We start from the raw sequence: 19476 nt of genomic DNA on the forward strand, positions 1-19476 counted from the left end.
GCCACACCTTGTACTTGAACTTTTAAGAGCTGGGTCCTTCTTGCCATCGACTAATGCTTTTTGCCACAAGCTCCCTCTACTGCTGCCACTATTTCCTTGGGACATAGATTTTATGTTAGTCACCAGCTCATTTCAAAGCAGAATCCTACACTGGTGGTGTTTCTGCTGCCCCTCCTGCTTTAGTAGTATCAGCTTTCCCTGGACTGCTCTGCTAAGGTTTCCAGACGCAGCTTCTGCTCAGCCACCCTCCTGGAATCTAGACCTGGACCAGCCCCTCTGGTGTCACCAAGCACGAGACAGAATCGTCCATGGTCTGGAAAGTAAGTCAAGACCATTACCTCAACTGTGCTGCTGTGGATGTGGTGAAAGGAAAATAAAAGTGTTCCTAGGAAAATAAGGCTATGGAATGTTACTTTTTTTTTTTTTTTTTTAAATAATACAGTAATCTGAAACAAAATAATGTCCCCTTCTCATCATCAAGGCACTGCACAGGTGTTGTTTGCCCTTACTGTTTTGATCCAGTAGTTAAGGAAAAAAGTAAACATGGGTGCTTACTGAACTGAAAACAAGTAGTATATTTTACTGCTGTTTAAGTCTCCAGACAGCTGTGCAGGAGTCAGGCCTAGACAGAGGAAGGATTACTTTGTTTCTCCCCTTCACTCAAACACACTATCTCTCAGATAGAGAACAGTTGGTCACACTTGTACAGCTCACCGACGAGCTCTTTCAAAGCAGAATTTGGAAAAACATTTTGCCTATAGAATTCTATTTCTGCCAAGTAGAATAAAGAAAACCAAAACGTAGGGGAAACATGCAGGCGATCGCTGTTCTGTGGATACCTGAAAGGGAACTACCTTTGAGGTACAAAACCCCTGGTGAGAGCTGTGTTTATAAAATGAAACCTGTGACACTTAGGAGAGCTAGAGCTGTCTTCTAAGAGTTTCCAGATATTCAAGTTACAACACATGCACTGTCACACAGCAACTACTTACAAGAGTTCTCTTTGTGACACTTTTGCTTCAAAGCAGTATGAAAAGCGTAAGCTCTGTCCCAAGCCAGATGGTTGAAGAAGACTAAAGCACCACACTAGAGGTTAAATCTGGACCTGTCTTCTCAGCATATTTTCTGAAAGGTTTTTGCTAAGATTTTTTTCTGTGAATAGCTGTCTAGAAAGAAGGGGGTGGTGTCTTTAAATCAACATCTGGTCTAAGAAAAGACGCAATGAACCATTTGTAATTATATCGGAAACGCTTCATCTACAGTAATTAGCACATTCATACAGAATTTCCAAGATTCAGCTTAAAATAATGCACACAATACAATAATTTCAGAACATCCTATATGCATTGGTTGGTTGTATTCACTAAGCTTCTCTCCTCTGCAGGATCACATATACCCACCAAAAGGGTCAGCACTGCTTTCCATAACACACTGAGGGATATATCTGATTTCAGTAACCAAGGCAGCAGTGTGACAGATCCCAAGCCACATGTGTGCTGATAAAGCCTAGAGATTTTCACAAATCGGCAGTAGCGAAGGAAGCTCCAAGCAAGCACTGGCTCTAGAGGCAGTGCAGTGCAGGACAGCAGCCAAACTGGTGTCACTGGTGAAGCAAAGCAAGCTCCTCATCGAGCTCTGGGCTCAGGACTAGTGCTGGCACAGGAAGGGACTGTCTGACCTTAAGCGCAATAGCTTCAGAGAGCTTGTGGATCACATGGCTTTAGTGGGCCTGTGGAGACTGACCACATCCACATCAGCTCCAGGGATCACATGGTTGCATTAGAGCCAGTGCCCGTTTAACAAACAACAGTATAAGCCCAAAACACTGTTATCCTAATTGGTACAAAACTTAACTACATGTTACCATGGAGTGTAAGTACTTGTGCATACTTTATTCACAGAGTATAAGATCTAGAATTCCTAAAAAGCACACCACAGATTCTTAAAGTTTAAGCCTGGGCAATTGCACACATACAGGAATTACAAGGTTTGGAAGAAAAGACAAGCAGGTAAGGGAATTTCTGGACCAAGAGGCAGGGGTGAAGTGCAATCAACTTCATTGGAGCTTGCATCCTGGAGCTTCATACAAATTGCAAAGTCAGTTTAATTACTTAGTTTATTTCTTTATGCTTTTAGAAATAACTATGGCTGGATAGAACAACATATAGCAGGAGGTGAGGGCGAACTGTCTGTAGTCCTTCACTCATCCACTACTGCATACAAAACAAGCATCACAAGTTATTCACTGGCCCATTTACGATGTCTGGCATTGAACACCACCTTTAGGCTGATGCTCATCATCTTCATACACTTCCCCATTATAGTGGTGTTTTCTCTTTTGAGATGGATCAAAGTCCACTAAATCCACCTGTTCCATCTCCTCAGTTTCTTCTATTTCCTGCCTTGTAGGTAGCAGTTTTTCGAGCAAAGACAGCTTATCTGAGGACAGGAAGCCACTCTCCGGGAAGTTGACCTGAAATCATCAAGAACTGGGGTTACTCAAGTTTGTCTGAACGGGTCTATTACCATCAAAGCTACATACAGGTCAAACATCTGCCAAAATCAGATTTATCATCACAGATGACTTAAATCCAGAGCTTAAAAAAATTATCAACAAGACTGAGCTATTTTTTAATGTCTCCATGAAATTAGTTTCTAACTCTGGCAATTCAGCCAATACATTTATTGTGCCTCAGGTTGCCCTCTGGAATCAGCCTAGAAACAAAACAAAATACATATAATAACATATAAAACTATATATCTGTACATATAAACACAAAATGTGAACATTACAGATATGGTTAAATATCTTCTAAGCCATAGCAGACAGAGCCTGCTGCTACAGCTCCCAGCATTAGCTTCTCCCCAGCGAAGAAATCAGCATTTTCCAGCCTACTCTTCTGCTCCAGCACAGAAGTTGAAGTTACTCATCCATCCTTCCTAAAGAATATGTGAAACAAAAGGAAATTCACAAGGTCACTGGAGAAATTCCTGTGGTACTTTCAGCATAGAGTGTTCAGGAAGTTCTCTCTTTGTTCTGAACTGTGGTTCTGTTTGATGGATTACATGTTCTCACCATTGTAAAAAACAGATACCAAAAATCTGATTACTGGCATCTCTTCTTGATTGAGGTGATGCTTAGAGGTTAAATTTTGGATGGATATTCAGCCTGAACTATGCCACGGAAGTAAGTTGACCTACTTACCCTGAATTCTATGATCAGACGTCCTTTTTCATATGGTCTGCGATAAATTGGCATACCTTCATTCAACACACACTTAATAGCCCCGTGCTCAACAACTTGGCCTAAAAACAAAGCAAAACAAAAAGATCACAAAAAAAAAAAAAAAAGAAAAAAAAGAAGGGATCAACGCAAGCAATAGAAGCAGCTTTAGTTTTAAGTGCCTTCAATATTTGTGTAGGTTTCTACACTGCAGTTAGGCACCTACACCACTATGTAGTACTCCAAGAGGGACTTAATGCCTGGTAAGATCTGAGTAGGAAAGCAGGTTGATACTAAATTAAATCCTGTAACCTTGTTATGCTTCCCAAAGGAAACATACTTACAAATTTTTAAAGTGTTCCATCACTTCCAAGGCTGAAAAAGTGGCTTTCAGAGACCCACGCCCTTCAATTCTCATGAGGTATCCTCAGGATACAAGCATGTCCATGAGGTAAGGTCTGTTACTATGTCATGCAAAGAGAAAGCTAACTGCTGACTGCTTTCCAAAAATCCTTTTTTATTTCATGATTTGTACTGCACAGGCTAGGGAAAACAGCTTGATACCAGCACAAATCCCTTGTACATCAAAACTGGATGTTTCTGTTCCCTTCCTGTTTCCAGTTTACATTCACCTTGTGCTGGGACTTCCAACAGAAAGTAAAGCAACTCTTACCAGGATGGGAGGTAATAATAATAGTTCTGTTATCCAACGTTGTTATAGGCTTTTGAAAGCCACAGAGTGCTTCCACCAGTTGAATATCCATAGACAGAAGAAGATCTTCATCTCGTCTAAGGCAGAACCAATCAAACAACAGTCACAGAGAGGCAGAAACAGTAAAAGAATCATACCCAACCTCAATATTTAACTAGGAAATGACAATAAGATGTATTGTTAATAGAAGCTCAGGCACCTAAATAAAGAATACCAAATACTGATGTAGCATTTCAAGCCAGCAATTACAGGAATGATACCCATACTGAGAGCCATTACTGATCCCATCAAGCTAAATAAAGTGTAGAAGTGTTTACCGAAAAGAAATACATATAGCAAGGCTCACTTGCATCCAGTTTCACTCCACTGCTCCTTTCCAGTTCTAAGAAAAAAATGATCTCTCAGCCTCATAAACACTGCAACAATTAATGCCTGCCTTCACTTTCTTAAGTGCACTGCCTTGCTCTGTGTTAATATGTTATACTCACTCTTGAAGATCTGTTACTAGGGAAGTTTGAAAGGGTGATGGCCCCTGGGTAATGATGCAAGTACCCTTTAGAAAACTCCAAGAAGTATCTGGAATAGAGCGTGTGAATTCCTTTAACTGCCTTATTGCGGCTTCAGTACAGCAGTGCTAGTGGTGTTTACATGTTCAGAAGCTACAAAATCGTCCAGCCTATTCAAAGAACTTACAGCACTTACCCTGTTTTTGAAAGGTCTCTGGAAGGAGACTTGCAGGAAGAGCTAATTTTAGACTCTTACAGGAGAGGAGGAACATCTCACTTGTGCGAGAGCATGACCTCAGCATAACCCCACAAAACCAGTAATATCAACGGTTATCTAAGGATACTAGAACTGAAGACGGTGGGCAGAAAGATGGATAAAAATAATCTAGCAGAATTCTGACTTCAAGTCCCAGGAAACCATGAGAACAGTTTGGCATATCTGATTCAGTGTCTGGTTTCACTGGAAGTTAAGAAAAATCAGCTGAGTAAGCTTATTCAAAGCAAACAGAACTGATTCTTAACCTGTGAGCTCAGTGTTCTTTGGCATAGAATTCTGGCAGCAGCTTCAAGAGCTCAGCACCATACAAAATAGTTGGGCAGACCAGCCGCAGGTTTCCCAAGAACCTTTGGCTCACTGTTCCTATTTACAAGGTCAGTGGTTGGTGTTGAAACAAACAGATGCTCTGTCCAAACTGATTGATTCCCTTTTAACTGCTCTGAACAGGGGCAGCATGACATCAAGTTCAACACATTTCTGCAAAGTGATCAGCAGTGCTTTTAACTGGGTCAGAATGCACTGGACAGACCAATTCCACAAACAGTAACTTGAAAGAGAGAGGTGTGCAACACTGAGCAGTGCTGTGGGGTAACGTGAAACAGCTGAGATGTGGTCAGTGCTGCTTGAGTCACTTCTGCATTCACAATTAAAAACAGGTAAGACCAATTACCTTGCCCACAGCACTCAGGCAGGAAATGAAGTGAGGGAAACCACCTTTGATCAGAAGGGTGCAGGCTATACTGAGTGAGTTTGTCGTAAGTAAGATCCCCAAACAAATGTGAACACAGTCCAACTTTTCCATGCCTTGAGGCCAAGCGGGCAATAAACAGCTGCCTACAGTAAATGGTAATTTTCTGAGCTAAGTAACAGAATGCTGTCCCAAAGCGACCAAGGAAACAGTCACAAATATTCAAATCTACTAAACAAAGTATAGTATTTTAAGAGATCTTAAAATTAAAGATCTGAAAAGTCTTAATTACTATAACTGGTTTTGTTTGCCTACTATCCCCTTACACTGCCAAGGCTCACAAACAATTCTCTCATGCTACTAGTACACAAGTGGCTGAGACTATTTGCACCAGAATTCCTGCCCCTCGGTGCTCCTTTGGCCACCCAAACAAGTTCCAGTCACACGATCATATCCACTGATACTCCACTGAGCACCAGGTAAGGGGCAACCAAGGACAAGCACTGCAGAAGTTAACACAAGAGGATTCAAGAGTTTTTACCTTGTAAATACAGAGTGGTCTTTTTGATCCAATACAATAATAATATCCCCGGGCTCCAGACCTGGCTCTTGGTCCCCTTCACCATGGAATGTTATTTTCTGACCATCCTTCATTCCTATTGCAGAAAACAAACATTTTCCTTATTTGTAAGTGAAAAACACCATCAGGAAATACTTCTACAGACACAAGCTGATATCAAGAAATCTCTGGATCTCCAAACAAGAACATCAGATCTTCCCTTGAAGAATTCTCTTTTTTGTTTTTAATCCACTCCCGTATCCAACCTTAGTGTTGGTAATCTGAATCAATATTATGGTTGAAGGTCACTAAGCTTAATTTTACTGGCAAAACAGCCACCAAGATAAAAGTCTTTAAGGGAAATACCATAAAATTTTCATTATAGACACAGACACTAAAAAGAAAACAGAAACGCTGTATACAAACTCCATTTTGAGAGCAAGTGACCAATAAACTACTTCAGTTTTAGGAATACGTGGCACATTTCCTTATGAAACATCATCTCAGTGTCTGCCAAGTGCAAGAAGCACTTCTAATGGACTGTAACCCTCATGTCAGACACTCCTTTCACCCCCACAAAAGTGTGTCTACCAAAACTTCTAGCTTCCTAGTGCTAAATAAGCCTGTTTTTCTAGAAAAGAAAAGACACTCTTCTCAGAAGTTTTCCTGTTCAAAAATATCAGTTTTATATCCCTCTTAGTCCTCATGCTTACTATTATTGTAGGATTTTCCCTGTTAAAAACAAATTCAGCATTGCACAAGCTATACTTCCACATACAGCAGTCACAGCTGATGATCAGGAGCAAGTCTGCAGAAGCCACGTGTTGTAAGCCTGCTGTCTTACAAGCTGCATTACTCCAGAGATTTCTCCCACCAGTTTTTGAGCAGCCCCCTCAGCAGAGGTGCATTTGCCACCCCACAGTGTCACGTTCACTCACCACTGGGAGGGTTTGTGTGTGGAGCTGCATTTTGCCAGGCAGGGAAGGAGCACCTGCGCTGAGCAGCACTGTCAGGGTTGTGCAGCCCGCAGAACTCTAAGCACAAGAGGCTTAGCACTGTCTCAGCGCCCTGTTACTGTAGCAGACCTGGTTCCCCTTCACACTGAAAGACAGCAGAAGTGATCGGAGTCTGCGGGGTTTCCCTACAGGCAGTGAAACCTGATTAGGCTTCCTGATAATGAACTGTGCTTACAGTGAGCTCAAAAATAATTCACCTCTTACAATAACCCAGGTTCTAGAATTCACTCTCAGTTATGGGCACAGATTTTGGAAGGGAACACAGAACCTTACGTAGAAAAAAGTCTCCCACTTCAAAAAAGGCAGCAACAGGCAACTTTACTGTATGTGTATCCATCAGAATTACTCATCAAATAAATACTGCTTATTTTCTAAAGCTCCTGTTTTAGAGGTGCAAAATCAGCCAGTACATCCACGTTCAATACCTCGTTTTACTAAGACACCTCACCTTTGTCAATGTGCACTTCTAGGATCTTTTTCTCTCTAACAATTTTCCTGCCATTGCAGCTCTTACACCGGTCCTTGGGGCTGATGCGCTCTCCATGCCCCTGACACTCCATGCACACAGACTGGATTTGCTGCACCATTCCTGGCCCGATCTGGTGAATTCTGATCTGCATGCCTGATCCCCTGCAATTAGGGCAGCATTCTACCGCACCTTTCTTGCCACCACGACCTGAGAATGAAATTTGAAGACAGGCAATTACGGAATGCCAGAAAAAAAACACCCGGTAACTTTAAAAGCAACTTGTGTCTAGTTTCAGATTCACAGTTACCTTCACATTTGTCACAGATAACGTTTTTCTGCAGTGCAAGTTTCCTCATCGCACCATTGTACATATCTTCTAAACTTACTGACAGCTGGTGGACCACGTTTTTACCTGGAAAAGAAAAACAGATATTTAAGTCTGAAAGCTTGGTCTCCAAGTTCCCATGTCTCCATGCTCAAGTCAGGGTAAACCAAGTCTTTGGACTTTAACATTTTGTTTCAATAGAGCTTTGTCTTGTTTTGCTGGCATTAGCCAACAGCCCCCTCCCATCTGATTTCAAATTGGGAAACAATTCTAATAGCTTTGCCGTTAGAAGAGACTTTATGTGAAAGCAAAACCAGTAACAGAAACAAAATATACAGAACCTCAGCCATTTAAGTTATGTAATGAAGGACTCAGTTTTAACAAGGTCACTGAACGTGTGTCCTATAAGGAAGTGGGAGACATCTTTTCTCTCATCAGGGGACTTTCTGGACACAGAATTAAGCAATTACATTTTTGCACTCAGGAATTCCTTAGAACTTTAGCTGCTACACACTTAGTTTAGCTCTGGCTTACTAGGAGTATTTTGCTACAACTCTGTAACACTTTGATACAAACACTTTTTTCTTCCCTTTGTCCCCAGATCCGCACCAAGAGGTGATGGGGTCAGCACTGCTCTTAACCTGTTTAGAATTTTTCCCAGTGTGATTAATCTGGAGCTTATCTGCTGAGCAGCATTTTCCTGCAGCTTCAACTTAACTCAGCTGAACAGTGCAGGAAGACAAAAGGCTTCACAGACTGAATTTAATTCTGAGACCTTATTTCGATGCAGTTTCTTGCAGTTAAACATGAAATTCATGTTTAGGTCCTACACTTACAGTAGCAGGGCTGACAAATCGCGTTAAGCTACAGTACCCTTATGTTTCCTATTCAGCCCACTGGCAGCTGGGCTTGCACTCGGGAAAACTACCACCGAACGAACAAATGTCCTCTCTCTCCTGCAGCCTCAGGCATTAAAAGACAACAGCTCTCCGATTTTGAGGTTAAGCCCGTAACTTCCCTTTAACTCTCTTTCAATTCCTACACTTACGGCACTCTCCTGGGAGACTCTGATCCTGTCTAACACCGCGGGCACGCCGAGAAAGTGTCGGAGAGCAGCCGGCACCTCACCTCGCCTCTCTCTCTGCATCCTCCCCCCGCCGCCGAAGAACATATCGAATATGTCCATGGGAGACCCGAAGCCGCCGCCGGAGCCGCCCTCTTTGATGGCCTGCTCGCCTCCTTTGTCATAGAGCTCCCTCTTCTTCGGGTCCGACAGCACCTCGTAGGCCTGGGAGATCTGCTTGAACTGCACGAGAGACACGGGCACTCGGATACCTGCGTTCCCCCGGTGGGACCCCCGCCCCGCTCCCGCCGCCCCGGCCCGTCCCGCCCCGGCCCAGCCCGACCTTCTCGCCCTCGTTGGGGTTCTTGTCCGGGTGGTACTTGAGCGCGAGCTTGCGGTAGGCCTTCTTCAGCTCCTCGGCGGACGCGTTGGGCTTCACGCCCAGCACGTCGTAGTAGGTGGTCTCCTTCACCATGGCTGCGGCGGGGGCTGCGGGGCCGGCGGGAGCTGCGGGCGGAGATCCCGCTCGGCGCCGCCGCTCGCGACTCTTCTGGAAAGTTCGGGCCGGTCCCGCAGCCCCGCCGCTCCCCGCCCCGCCCCGGAAGTCCCGCCCCCGCCACGCGCCAGGCCTGGGCGGACGACCCGCCAATGGCCGCCGGGGAGGGCAGAGCGGCTGGCCAATCAGCGCCCGCCCTCACCACCCCCGGGGAGCGAGCGCTCCGCCCCGCCCAGCGCGGGCGGTGACTCCCGCCCTGCCCCGCGCGCGCACCGCGCCGCGCCGCGCCTGCGCGCCACCCGGGCCCGTCCCTCTTCAACGCAAGCACGGGGCGGCACCGGGTACGCAGCACTGTCCCGGCCGCCGCTCTCACGGCGCCGCTCCGCGCCCTCTTCTCTCCCCCGCCCTACACGGGTCTGGCCCCGTCGCCGCACAGGCCTGTCGGCGGCCCAGCCCGCTCCGCGCCAGTGCGCCTGCGCCAGGCCCCGGCGTTCACCCCACCCCCCGCCCCCTCAAGCGTGCGGGCTCGGTGCGCTTGCGCCACGCCACGCGCCCCGACTGCAGGCGCCGCCTGGTCACGTGGGAGTCGCGCTGCGGCAGCCGATTGGCTGAGCCGCTGCGGCGCGAGCGCCGCGCGCGCGGTAAGGGGGCGAGGAGGGGCTCCCCGGAGTTGCCATGGAAACGGGGCCTGTGGTTGCCAAGGGGAAGGGACCGGGGGATGGGCAGGGGCATGGGCAGGGGTGGGAGGTGTGTGACGGTGCCGGTGGTGCTCTGGGCACCGAGCCTTGCTCTCCGCCGGCGTCAGCTCACCACAGAGTTGGGAGGAGGAGCGCTCAGCGCTGAGCACCGCGCAGGGGGACGAGGAGGAGGAGGGATTTTTGTTGTCCAGGGTCAAATTACTGTAAACATGAAGGTTTCATAGCATGATCCATGTGCTGGCTGTTGCTGGATGAAGCTGTCCGCGCTATCGCGTCCTCTCTGTCTGCTACTCTGTTTTAGTGGTAAAGTTTGTCTTTGATCAACTCGGATGCAGTGGGAAACAAATCACTTCCTTTGTAGGTAGGCTTTTCTGTCGGATGGAACCATCAATCCAATTCATTTTTCCTATGGTCTATGGATCCAGGGTTTTAAGAAGGTATGGTGGTAACATAGGAAGGAAAACAGCACTGTCCTTTCAGCAGCAACCTGCTCTTAGGTTATGTGAGTGTTAATGCCATGCTTTGCCTGGACTTTCAGAAACATGAACCCAGTTAGCAGAACTGGCTCAGCTAATGGGTGGGCTGGCAGCAGAATTCCCGGCCCCTGCTCCATGGGAAGGTGGCCTCTAGGGAAGTGGTGTGTTGGTTACACGCTGTTTGTTTTGCTCTGTAGCACAGCAATGCTCGTGTGCTGGCTCGTGGGGAAGGAGAAATGCAGTCAGCGAGTGAAACTGCCCCACTTGGAAGCAGTGGTGATTGGGCGTGGCCCAGAGACTGGGATAACAGATAAGAGGTGCTCACGGCAGCAAGGTAAGGGGGCTTAGCCCAAATCCTGCTTTCCACATGCAGCAGCAGCCAAACTTCCGTCCTTCTTCTGTGTGGTCCATAGTGTTGCCTGGTTCTTAGAGTCATCAAGCTTTTTCAGTCAGCACCTGGGGAGACCCCTGGGGCCTAAAAAGTCAGAGACACCCCATGACAGGACATACACCTTCATAAACCAAAGCACTGAACCTCAACATGAGTTCCCAGGCCCACAGTTGTGTTCTGCTGCCTCCACTTCTGCTTTGTGGATGGCACTTCTCCCTGCTGTTCCACCAGCTGATTTTCAGTATGCCTTGTTATTCTATACATAAAATAACATGCTTTGGGAGAATATATGAAAGTACCTGTGATCTGTAAAATACTGCACGTCTTCCCTGGACACAGTCCTGCTCCATGACTTATTGTCACAGAGAGCTGGTAAGAACATGTAGAAGACCTCCAAACATTCCACTTTCTTCTGAAGTGATTTTGCTGATTGTGGTGTGGCTCAGTGTATGGGCTGGTTCTGTTTTAATTGTGGCCCTGGGAGGAGATGAGGCAAAAGTGCTCTTTGCATACATTCACAGCAGTCAGCTTCAGAAGGAAGCAGACCCTCAAACAGAGGAGTATTTTCTGCACTGGGGGATTCAGTAGAGTTTTTTTTTTTTTTGCACTGTTTTGTGACACTTTGTTCTTTCTCTTTTGCCAGTTCAGTTAAAAGCAGATTGTAACAAGGGATATGTCACAGTTAAGCAGGTATGTTTTTGCGCATGGATGTACAATATTTATGATACTTGTGGGGATGGTTGTTTTATGATGCTTGTGGGGATGGTTGTTGTACTTAACTCCACAAATGCTCCGAGTGATGATTCTGATCACTCATTACTGGGTCTGAAGGATCTGGATGTGTTTTATCACCAAAGGAGAGCATAGCAAGTGTTCCTCATAAGAAACCTTTTCAGTTTGTGCTCCTCAGTGGCAGACTGCACTGTTCCTTCCAGATATGCTCCAGTCTAAAGACAGACAGACTTGCAGCATCAGGGAATGCTGCTGTGAATCCTCAATCAGTTCTTCCAGGTCCTGCATTTGGGAGATTTTGGAGTCCTTCCCTTAAACTTGCTTATCTGCCCCCTGAGCCTTAAACTTCTCAAGCTGAGGCACCCCTTCGTTTGAGGTTGAAATTCTTGTGTCGGGGGAACCACACACAGTTGTGGAAGGTTTTTGTTTTGATGGCTGATAAGAGCCAAAGACGTGGTTACTTCTGGGCAGGGATGGATAGGATGGGTGTGAGACAGCACTGAAGGCATTCCCATGTTACCAGCTGGATGGGTGCAGGCCACTCCCCTCACACTTACGAGGCCCGTTTCATGTGTAAACATTAACCAAAAGCATTTTGCTGGAGAGTCCCAGTTTTCCTAGGGTCACCCTCACGGTGGGGCAAAATCCATCTATCAGGCAGTTGCTGTAGGTTGCCCACACCACATGTGATTGGACCAAAATAATTTTTTAAAGCCGCTGTCACTGCTCAGAAATCGTTGCTGCTGTGGGATGTGCGGCATGAGTGGTGCTGTAACTCTGTTGTCAGCTCTGCAGACCTGCGGGCTCCCTGTGATGCCCCCGAGGCTGTGTGCTGGCAGCTGTGAGTGTAAGACTGGCCACAGACAGCTGGATGATGTGGGCAGGGGGGCAGAATACAAAAAAGCATTTGCTTTCCGGGATAGGGAGTGGTATTCCAGGAGAACGGGGTGGAAGCTGGCGATTCCACTTAAAACAGCATTTGCTGCTATTTTTTTCCCTTTTCTGTCTACCAAAGATAGGGGTCAACCCAAGTAGTGTTGATCTCGTGAATATTGGCAAGGATGAAGTGGTGCAAATGAAGCCAGGCCAAGTTCTGTATATTGTGAATAACCTTTACCCCTACACGGTGCACTTTGCGCAAGAGTCAGGGAAAACTGTTACAGAAGCAGAAGACAGAACAGAAACCTGCAAGAGGCCACATGAGGACTCCTGTGAGAATGATGATGCAGAGCTTGTGCCCAGAAAAACAATGAAAATGGAGGTGGTGGATGCACAAGGCAGTTCTGCAAATCCCCAGCTAAGCACTACCAGTGTATCTCCAGGTGAAGGCACCTCAAGCAAAAAGGCAGGTGTATTGGTATTAGTACTGATTTTATAGTGCTGATTGTCCTGGTGTTGTCTCCTCCATGAGGGCTTTGGTCTTTTACTTTTGTGGTTTCTCGTGGTGGTGGGGTGTCTTTGAGGAACACAGATCCTCAGAGGATACGGAGCGTGTAAGCTGATCCATGCTGATGCAAGGACTGTGCTCCTGACATCACCCAGCCCCTGAGGCAGTTACTCGGGACCTATTCTAACCTGAGCTGAGGGTTGGGTGTGTGAGAGGGGGCTCGCTTGTAGCAAGTGAGGATTTAGTCTTTGGTTTCTGTTGCAGTTTCTTCTACAAGGACAGTCCACATGAACACTATTTAGCTGCAGTCACCCAAGGATACTGTCCTGGCTCTTGTTGTCTAAAAGCAAACACAGAGAATGGAACAACTTGAGACTTTTTTGTTTTGTTTGCTTTTAATGGCGTGGGGTTTTTCCCCCTCCTGCTTTGTTCATTCGTTACAGTAAAACCATGTTTACACTAACGAATGTAACCAGCCAGAATCACTTGAATGGGAGTTTTTAGCCCTGTGAACACAGGCAAAATAAAAGACTGCTTAATGCATTTGGAACTAGTGCAGTTGCTGGAGGAGAAGGCACAGAAATGAAACCCCTCAGGACAAAATTTCAGACTCAGGTTGCAGTGGCTTAACGACTTACCTCATTTGTGGACTTGGGCTGGTTACACTGGGGCCAGATCTGTGGAATGAACGGGCAGATAAGGTGATTCACACTGTTTCTCTGCCAGCACTATAATAATGTTTGAACATTTTCCTCTGCACAAAGCATGATGAGGGTCATCATTGCTTGTAAAGTGATCTGAACACATAAAACATCTGTTCTGAAAAAGGTGCACTTGAGGCACCCCTTCAATAGGTGTTCAGTGACCAAGTGAAGAGAGCTGCTATTTTTGGCTTGATCTTTCTGTGCCTTTCTTGTTGCCTCAACAAGCCACTGCACAATACAAAAAAATCAGTGCATCTAAGAGTAGGGCCACCCACCACAACCACTTCGTTCTGCGCAGAGCAGTGTGGAATGGGACAGTTAATTGAGATCTTTGCACTTCCTGTTCCCCTTGCGATCCCTGAAGCAGAGGGCCTCGTGCCATGGCGTGTGTGTGCAAACTATTAAATTCAAAGAGAATTAGATCTCTAAATGATGTTAAATTTCCAACATTTGAAAGATTTTAACTTTTCGGCTTCACAGTATCTTGTTAAAAGTTTTCAAAAGTAGCTTTTCAGGGGCAGGTGGAGCAGGTGTGTTGGTATTTTATAGAAGGGAAATAACTCAGCTGTCATTTAGCTGTTATTTTACTGTTACATACTAATGAATGTTTTTAACTGAATCCTTTAAAATATATAATCAGATGCTTAATTGCCTTACTTTTTCTTTCCCCTTTTGTGCTGTAGAAGCATTTAGGACACTGGAGTCAGGGTCTAAGAAGCTCCATGGAAGATCCAACACTGCAGGTGAGGGTTGCACACCTGCACTTTACAGTAGTTCCTGTCTAGCGAAGCTAAATGAGCTTGCTTTCTTACTCCTGCAGTTTACTTTAACAATCTGGGAGTTCAGCCCTTACTGCATAAGGCCTGAATTGTACTTGCATCTCTCTCTGTAATGACATTAATTGGGGATGATTTTGCAGATTGCAGATTACTGATTTTACAGTGTGTCATTATCTTATCTCTGAGCTCTCTATATTATCAGATTTGGCCAACAGATTTAAAAAACATTGGTGGAAGAGCAGGCAAGCCATGCAGTTGCTTGGGTTTGTGGCTAAAATGAGGTTGTGGCTTGAAGCAAGTCATGGAGGTTCCTGTTTTCCTGCAGTCAGCATTGCCTTGTTTCTAAGCACAGTGCAGTTTCCTGGTTTCCAGCAAACTTAACTTTGACACCTTTGTGCCAGGGGACAGGATCTAACCCCTGGCTTCTCCTTCACCCAGTTTTTTGTGCCAACAGGAATTTTCCTGGGTAATTTCTTTTAACCTTGTGCAGATAACCAGGGTTATCTGTCCCAGGTGCAGAATCCAGCACTTGCCCTTGTTAAACTTCATACAGTTGGTGATTGCCCATCTCTCTGAATTTGTCAGGGTCTCTTGGCAGGGTCTCTGTGCCCTGGAGGGAGCTGACAGCTTCTCCCAGTTTAGTGTCATCAGCAAACTTACTTAGTATTCCTTCAAGTCCTGCACCCAAGTAATTTATAAAAATGTTGAAGAGCACAGGGCCTAAAATGGAACCCTGTGGAACCCTGATGTCACTGCACTCATTGTAACTCTTGGTGCCCAACCTGTGATCCAGTTGCTCACTTAGCTGATAACTTATCAGAAGGCCTTATTTCTTGATTGATTTTTTTTTCCCCCCCATTCAAGTCTGGAGTGTTGAACTGCCTACAGCTGTAGAACTGAATGCTCATTGTCCTAGAATTGCCTGCACTTTTAAATGAGTCTGTCTCTAGGGAATAGCATTATGGAAATTCTTGCTTACTTTTTAAACATGAAGCTTAATTTTCATCCCTCAAGTGGAATTTCATACAGCACTTGCCAAAAAGTGCTTTTTTGACCCAAAATATAAGTATAAAATGTAAGAATAGAAAGCTTTTTCCTTTTATAAAGTATATGAAGAGGCATGCTGCAACACCTCTCCATAGTGCATATTATGGAAGAGGGCGCTTATCCTGGAGCAACTTAGTTCCAGCAAAAGTTCTCTTTGGGTAACATCTCAAAAGCCGCTAAATATCGTGCATACAGGAATAATATAGTTAACTTTCATGAGAAAGTAATCTAGTTACTTGGTGTTTTGCAAGGTTTACAAAGATGAAAAGACTGTAGTCATCAAGGATAAATATCCCAAGGCACGTTACCATTGGCTTGTCTTACCTTGGGAGCCCATTTCAAGCCTGAAGTCAGTCACCAGGGACCACCTTGAACTCCTGGAACATATGCATACCGTTGGGCAGAAAATGATCGATCAGTGCCCTGCCAGAGAGAGCCTGGAGTTCAGACTGGGTTACCATGCCATCCCCAGTATGAGGTAAGACCTGGAGGAGTCATCAGCTAGAGACCCTGTTCTTCCATTTACACAGATGTGGGGCTCAGTCTGTGACATGATTTGACATCGCTAGAGAACAGCTAATCCTCCTGAACGCCACAAACAGCTGGGTGCCCAGGTCCCGTGCTGCACACTGCTGGGTGGATGCTGATGGGCTACACAGGTGTCTTGGGTCCAGTGGGAAATGCCTGCTGGGTTCCCCTGGCACAGGGCTGGGGTTGTGGGATGCCTCACCCAGCTCCCAGTGCCAAGTGCGAGGGCATCCCTGTGTGGCATGAGGGAGTGACTCTCAGGCCTGTCAAGTCCTGCCTGATACCAAGCAAGGATTTGAGTTTTGTGTGTAAATAAGTCCAGATCCCAGAGCATCCAAATGCCTGTAGATATTGCAGTCAGTGCTCCTAAGCTATTCTCTGGTTCTTGAATGAAGCTTTTGGTCCCCGATCAAGTCCCATTTGGTTACTCTACAGAGTTGAAACCTTTGGTTTATTAAAACTACTGTCTGCCTTTCTGGAAACTAGCAGGAATGTAGATTGTATGAGGGGCCCATGACTTATGAAGACCAGTGACCTTGACTGTTTAAGTGAAATGCTTGGCAGGAGATGGTGCTTCCAGAACAGACTGTGTTTCTTCTGTCCCGGGACTGAGGGCCAAGACTGACCCACAAAACTGCTGAATCATCAGTTTGCAACTGATACTGCTGCAAAAGAACTTGGAGCGTTAACATTCTTCTCTCTTATCTATCTTTTTTTCTTCTTTTTCAGTCAGCTACATTTGCATGTAATCAGCCAGGATTTTGATTCTCTGGCCCTGAAAACCAAAAAGCACTGGAACTCTTTTACTACCGACTATTTCTTAAACTCTCAAGGTAATATTAGAAAAGGTATTTCATAACACGTAATCCTACTCGCAGCTTCTGGCTTCGGGATTTTTTTCCAAACAAATGTGCAAGCCATGCATTTTGTTGCAGTAAGTGAAAGTTTTATTTGATTTCAGATATTGGGGAGTAGCACTAGGTAATAGTGCATTTTGTGGCTGGTTTAAATTAGAATGCAGCAATGACATGCTGTGCATGCAAAGCACCGCACAAAGATTTGCAGTGTCACGTGTTTCATGATGCTATGTGGTCTCAGTACCTCTGGTTTCCTTTTCTTTTTCTTTCCCCCAGATGTGACAGAGATGGTAAGAAGCAATGGAAAAGTGACGGTGAGAGGCGATGTCTCTGAACTTCTCAAACTGCCCCTCAGATGCCACTGTTGTAAACAAAAGCTGTCCACAATCCCACAGTTAAAGGAACATATCCGGACGCATTGGCCAAAATGACTTTGCAGAAAATGGTGTCTCACCCTGCCCTCGGATTTCAGGTCATAACAAAGACCGTGAAATGTAAGTGGAAATGTATGTTTGTTAACTGGAATGACAAATGTATTGTTGGGAAAGATAGCCTGGAAACAGCAGCACACTAACTTTGTAATAGCTTAGACAAAAAAACACCCCCCTCCTTCAACCAAATAAAATCATGAAGTGATTTCTGAAATTGAAGGTGTGTTTGCAGCTTTGCTGTGGTACAGCCACATGAACCTGTATGTGAGCCAAAAAGCACAGAAGTGTTTTGTTTGGATGAAAGGATTTATTTTAATTCAGAAGCTGAACTGAGCCCAGATCTAGGTTTCTACTGAGAACACAGAGAAACAAGGTTAAGAGGTCTTTCTAGACATGTCTGCTGCCTATCACTGAATTTTCTTCTAAGCTATAATGTTGCAGGTGCTGGTGTAGCTGGCAGAATGTGCTGTCAGTGTAGGGGAAGGAGCATCAGCTACAGCATCCACACTTTGCTGTGCCACTGAATGGCTTGATTTCGGTGCTGCTGAACTTCCCCTCAGATATGGAGCAGGCCTTGCCCGTCACCAGGGTGCAGCTGAGCACTTAGAGCCACTGCTCAGGCTCCAAGTAGGGCAGACAATGTCTTTCATGTACAAAGGTGTATTTAAGCATTTTTATAATAGGCAACAATCAGCTTTTCTGCTCCCCAGAGTAATGAACTATGAAGGTTTGCAGTTGCTTGTCCGCATATGTTGAGTTTGGTACAGAAACTGTGGGGTATAATCCTGCCCTGTTTCTCCCGATCAGGATTTTGGTAAGCCTCTAATAATTTGATTATTTTCAAGATGTGAATTTGCAGAGAGGCAGCAGAGCAGTACTAATAAAAATCTGTTTCTGGGTCCAGGACTGCTGTGTACCGTTCAATTTCATCCTAAGCTCAGCTCTGACTTGTTAAGTAAGATGCCTTCTGGGTGAGATGGCTTTCAGTAAATGGGCCCGCAGTGCTTTTGCTACACAGGGAAAATGCTGCTCCTAACTCTTGATAACACATTTTGTGGGAAGAGGGTGTCCTGTTCTTCCGTCCCCCCATGCAGCTGCATGTTGCTATACAGACTCTGATGGGCAAATATTAAACTCGTTGCTGCTGGAGAAGAACAAAGACATTCCTGTCTTGGAACTGTCCCCAAAAATGGGGTGCAAGGAGTCAAGTTTGTTTCATGCCAGCACAGAGATGGGTGCTGGGTGGTAAATCCACAGAGCAGCATACCCAGTTACAGCCAAGCAGTGTGTTTATATTTTCAAAATACTGAAGTCTGTAGTTACCCAGTTTCTAAATAAAGGTCTACTCGATAGCTATTGGACAATCTTTTGCCTGCTTCAATTTAAAGGTACAAAGCATTTCAAATTTATTGTGCGTGTTCAGTAGGCAGGGGTCTTCACTTGGACGTGGGTAACCTAAGCTTTAGAGGCGTGACTTTCACATTATAATGAGCTAAGTTCATCTAAAGGACATTTTTTTAGCTGATTTAGCCAACTTCAGTAAAACTTACTGAATGTTGCCCAATGCAGTGTCCAGTATCTAATTCAAGATCTCTGTTTGTGACATCTCTCTACTTGTTTCAAAACTATTCTGCAACACCTTGCTGTTTCCAACTTTTCTGGATCTTTAAAAAATTTATTGTTCTCTTACAATTCACTCTGCAAGATCTCTTCTTAAACCATTATTCATCTTTCACCAGAATGGGGTGCAGAAAGCGTGAGGAGTTGGCTCTGGCCTAATTTCAAATGCCAGTCACACTTAAGGTTTTGCTGATATTATTAATAATATGCCTTAATTTAGAAAGCAAACTTAGAAAACTTAAAGAGAGTAAGAAACAATGACAAAAGCTCTGCCAGTCTGTGGATTCACTCATTATACAAACCAGGGCTTCAGCTGGCCCCAGAGATGAAGTAGTGCTGATGCTTTGCAACAGGAACTATTCTGGACCAAGACCAGTTGCAAATGCTGGAGAACCATGATCTTCCTCATGGCAGACACAGGCCAGAAGGGAAAGCCACAAGATTCCCAGTTAAATGCATCTGAAACCATAAGGGTCAGCCTGTGTTTTCCGG

The 19476-nt window shown here is 45.3% G+C and overlaps 2 protein-coding genes across 7 annotated transcripts; one reads left to right on the forward strand and one right to left on the reverse strand.

The window, feature by feature from the left end:
• Positions 1 to 1866: 1866 nt before the first annotated feature.
• On the reverse strand, positions 1867 to 9418 carry DNAJA1 (DnaJ heat shock protein family (Hsp40) member A1). 2 transcript variants are annotated; one of them, XM_027884656.1, is made up of 8 exons: positions 9182 to 9418; positions 8904 to 9081; positions 7758 to 7862; positions 7430 to 7657; positions 5948 to 6062; positions 3897 to 4012; positions 3206 to 3306; positions 1867 to 2473 (listed from the first exon to the last, which is right to left on the reverse strand). In XM_027884656.1, the coding sequence occupies exons 1-8, from the start codon at positions 9311 to 9313 to the stop codon at positions 2255 to 2257; spliced, it is 1194 nt and encodes a 397-aa protein (XP_027740457.1). In that variant the 5' UTR covers positions 9314 to 9418; the 3' UTR covers positions 1867 to 2254. The 2 variants fall into 2 exon arrangements, with proteins under 2 accessions (XP_027740457.1, XP_027740458.1); XM_027884657.1 differs by lacking the exon at positions 1867 to 2473 and adding an exon at positions 2480 to 2940 and having other exon boundaries at positions 9182 to 9411.
• Positions 9419 to 9886: 468 nt separating this feature from the next.
• On the forward strand, positions 9887 to 17579 carry APTX (aprataxin). Of its 5 annotated transcripts, none has more exons than XM_027884668.1 (8): positions 9887 to 9975; positions 10706 to 10842; positions 11543 to 11589; positions 12647 to 12982; positions 14406 to 14465; positions 15800 to 16026; positions 16806 to 16909; positions 17210 to 17579. In XM_027884668.1, exons 2-8 carry the CDS (start codon positions 10713 to 10715, stop codon positions 17362 to 17364), a joined length of 1059 nt encoding a protein of 352 aa, XP_027740469.1. In that variant the 5' UTR covers positions 9887 to 9975; positions 10706 to 10712; the 3' UTR covers positions 17365 to 17579. The 5 variants fall into 5 exon arrangements, with proteins under 5 accessions (XP_027740469.1, XP_027740468.1, XP_027740467.1 ...); XM_027884667.1 differs by lacking the exon at positions 9887 to 9975 and adding an exon at positions 10114 to 10193 and having other exon boundaries at positions 10704 to 10842; XM_027884666.1 differs by lacking the exon at positions 9887 to 9975 and having other exon boundaries at positions 10240 to 10842.
• Positions 17580 to 19476: the final 1897 nt, after the last annotated feature.

The sequence above is a fragment of the Empidonax traillii genome, unplaced genomic scaffold, assembly GCF_003031625.1.
Source record: "Empidonax traillii isolate 1590-97213 ecotype Southwest subspecies unplaced genomic scaffold, ASM303162v1 scaffold152:size925058, whole genome shotgun sequence".
NCBI classification, from domain to species: domain Eukaryota; kingdom Metazoa; phylum Chordata; class Aves; order Passeriformes; family Tyrannidae; genus Empidonax; species Empidonax traillii.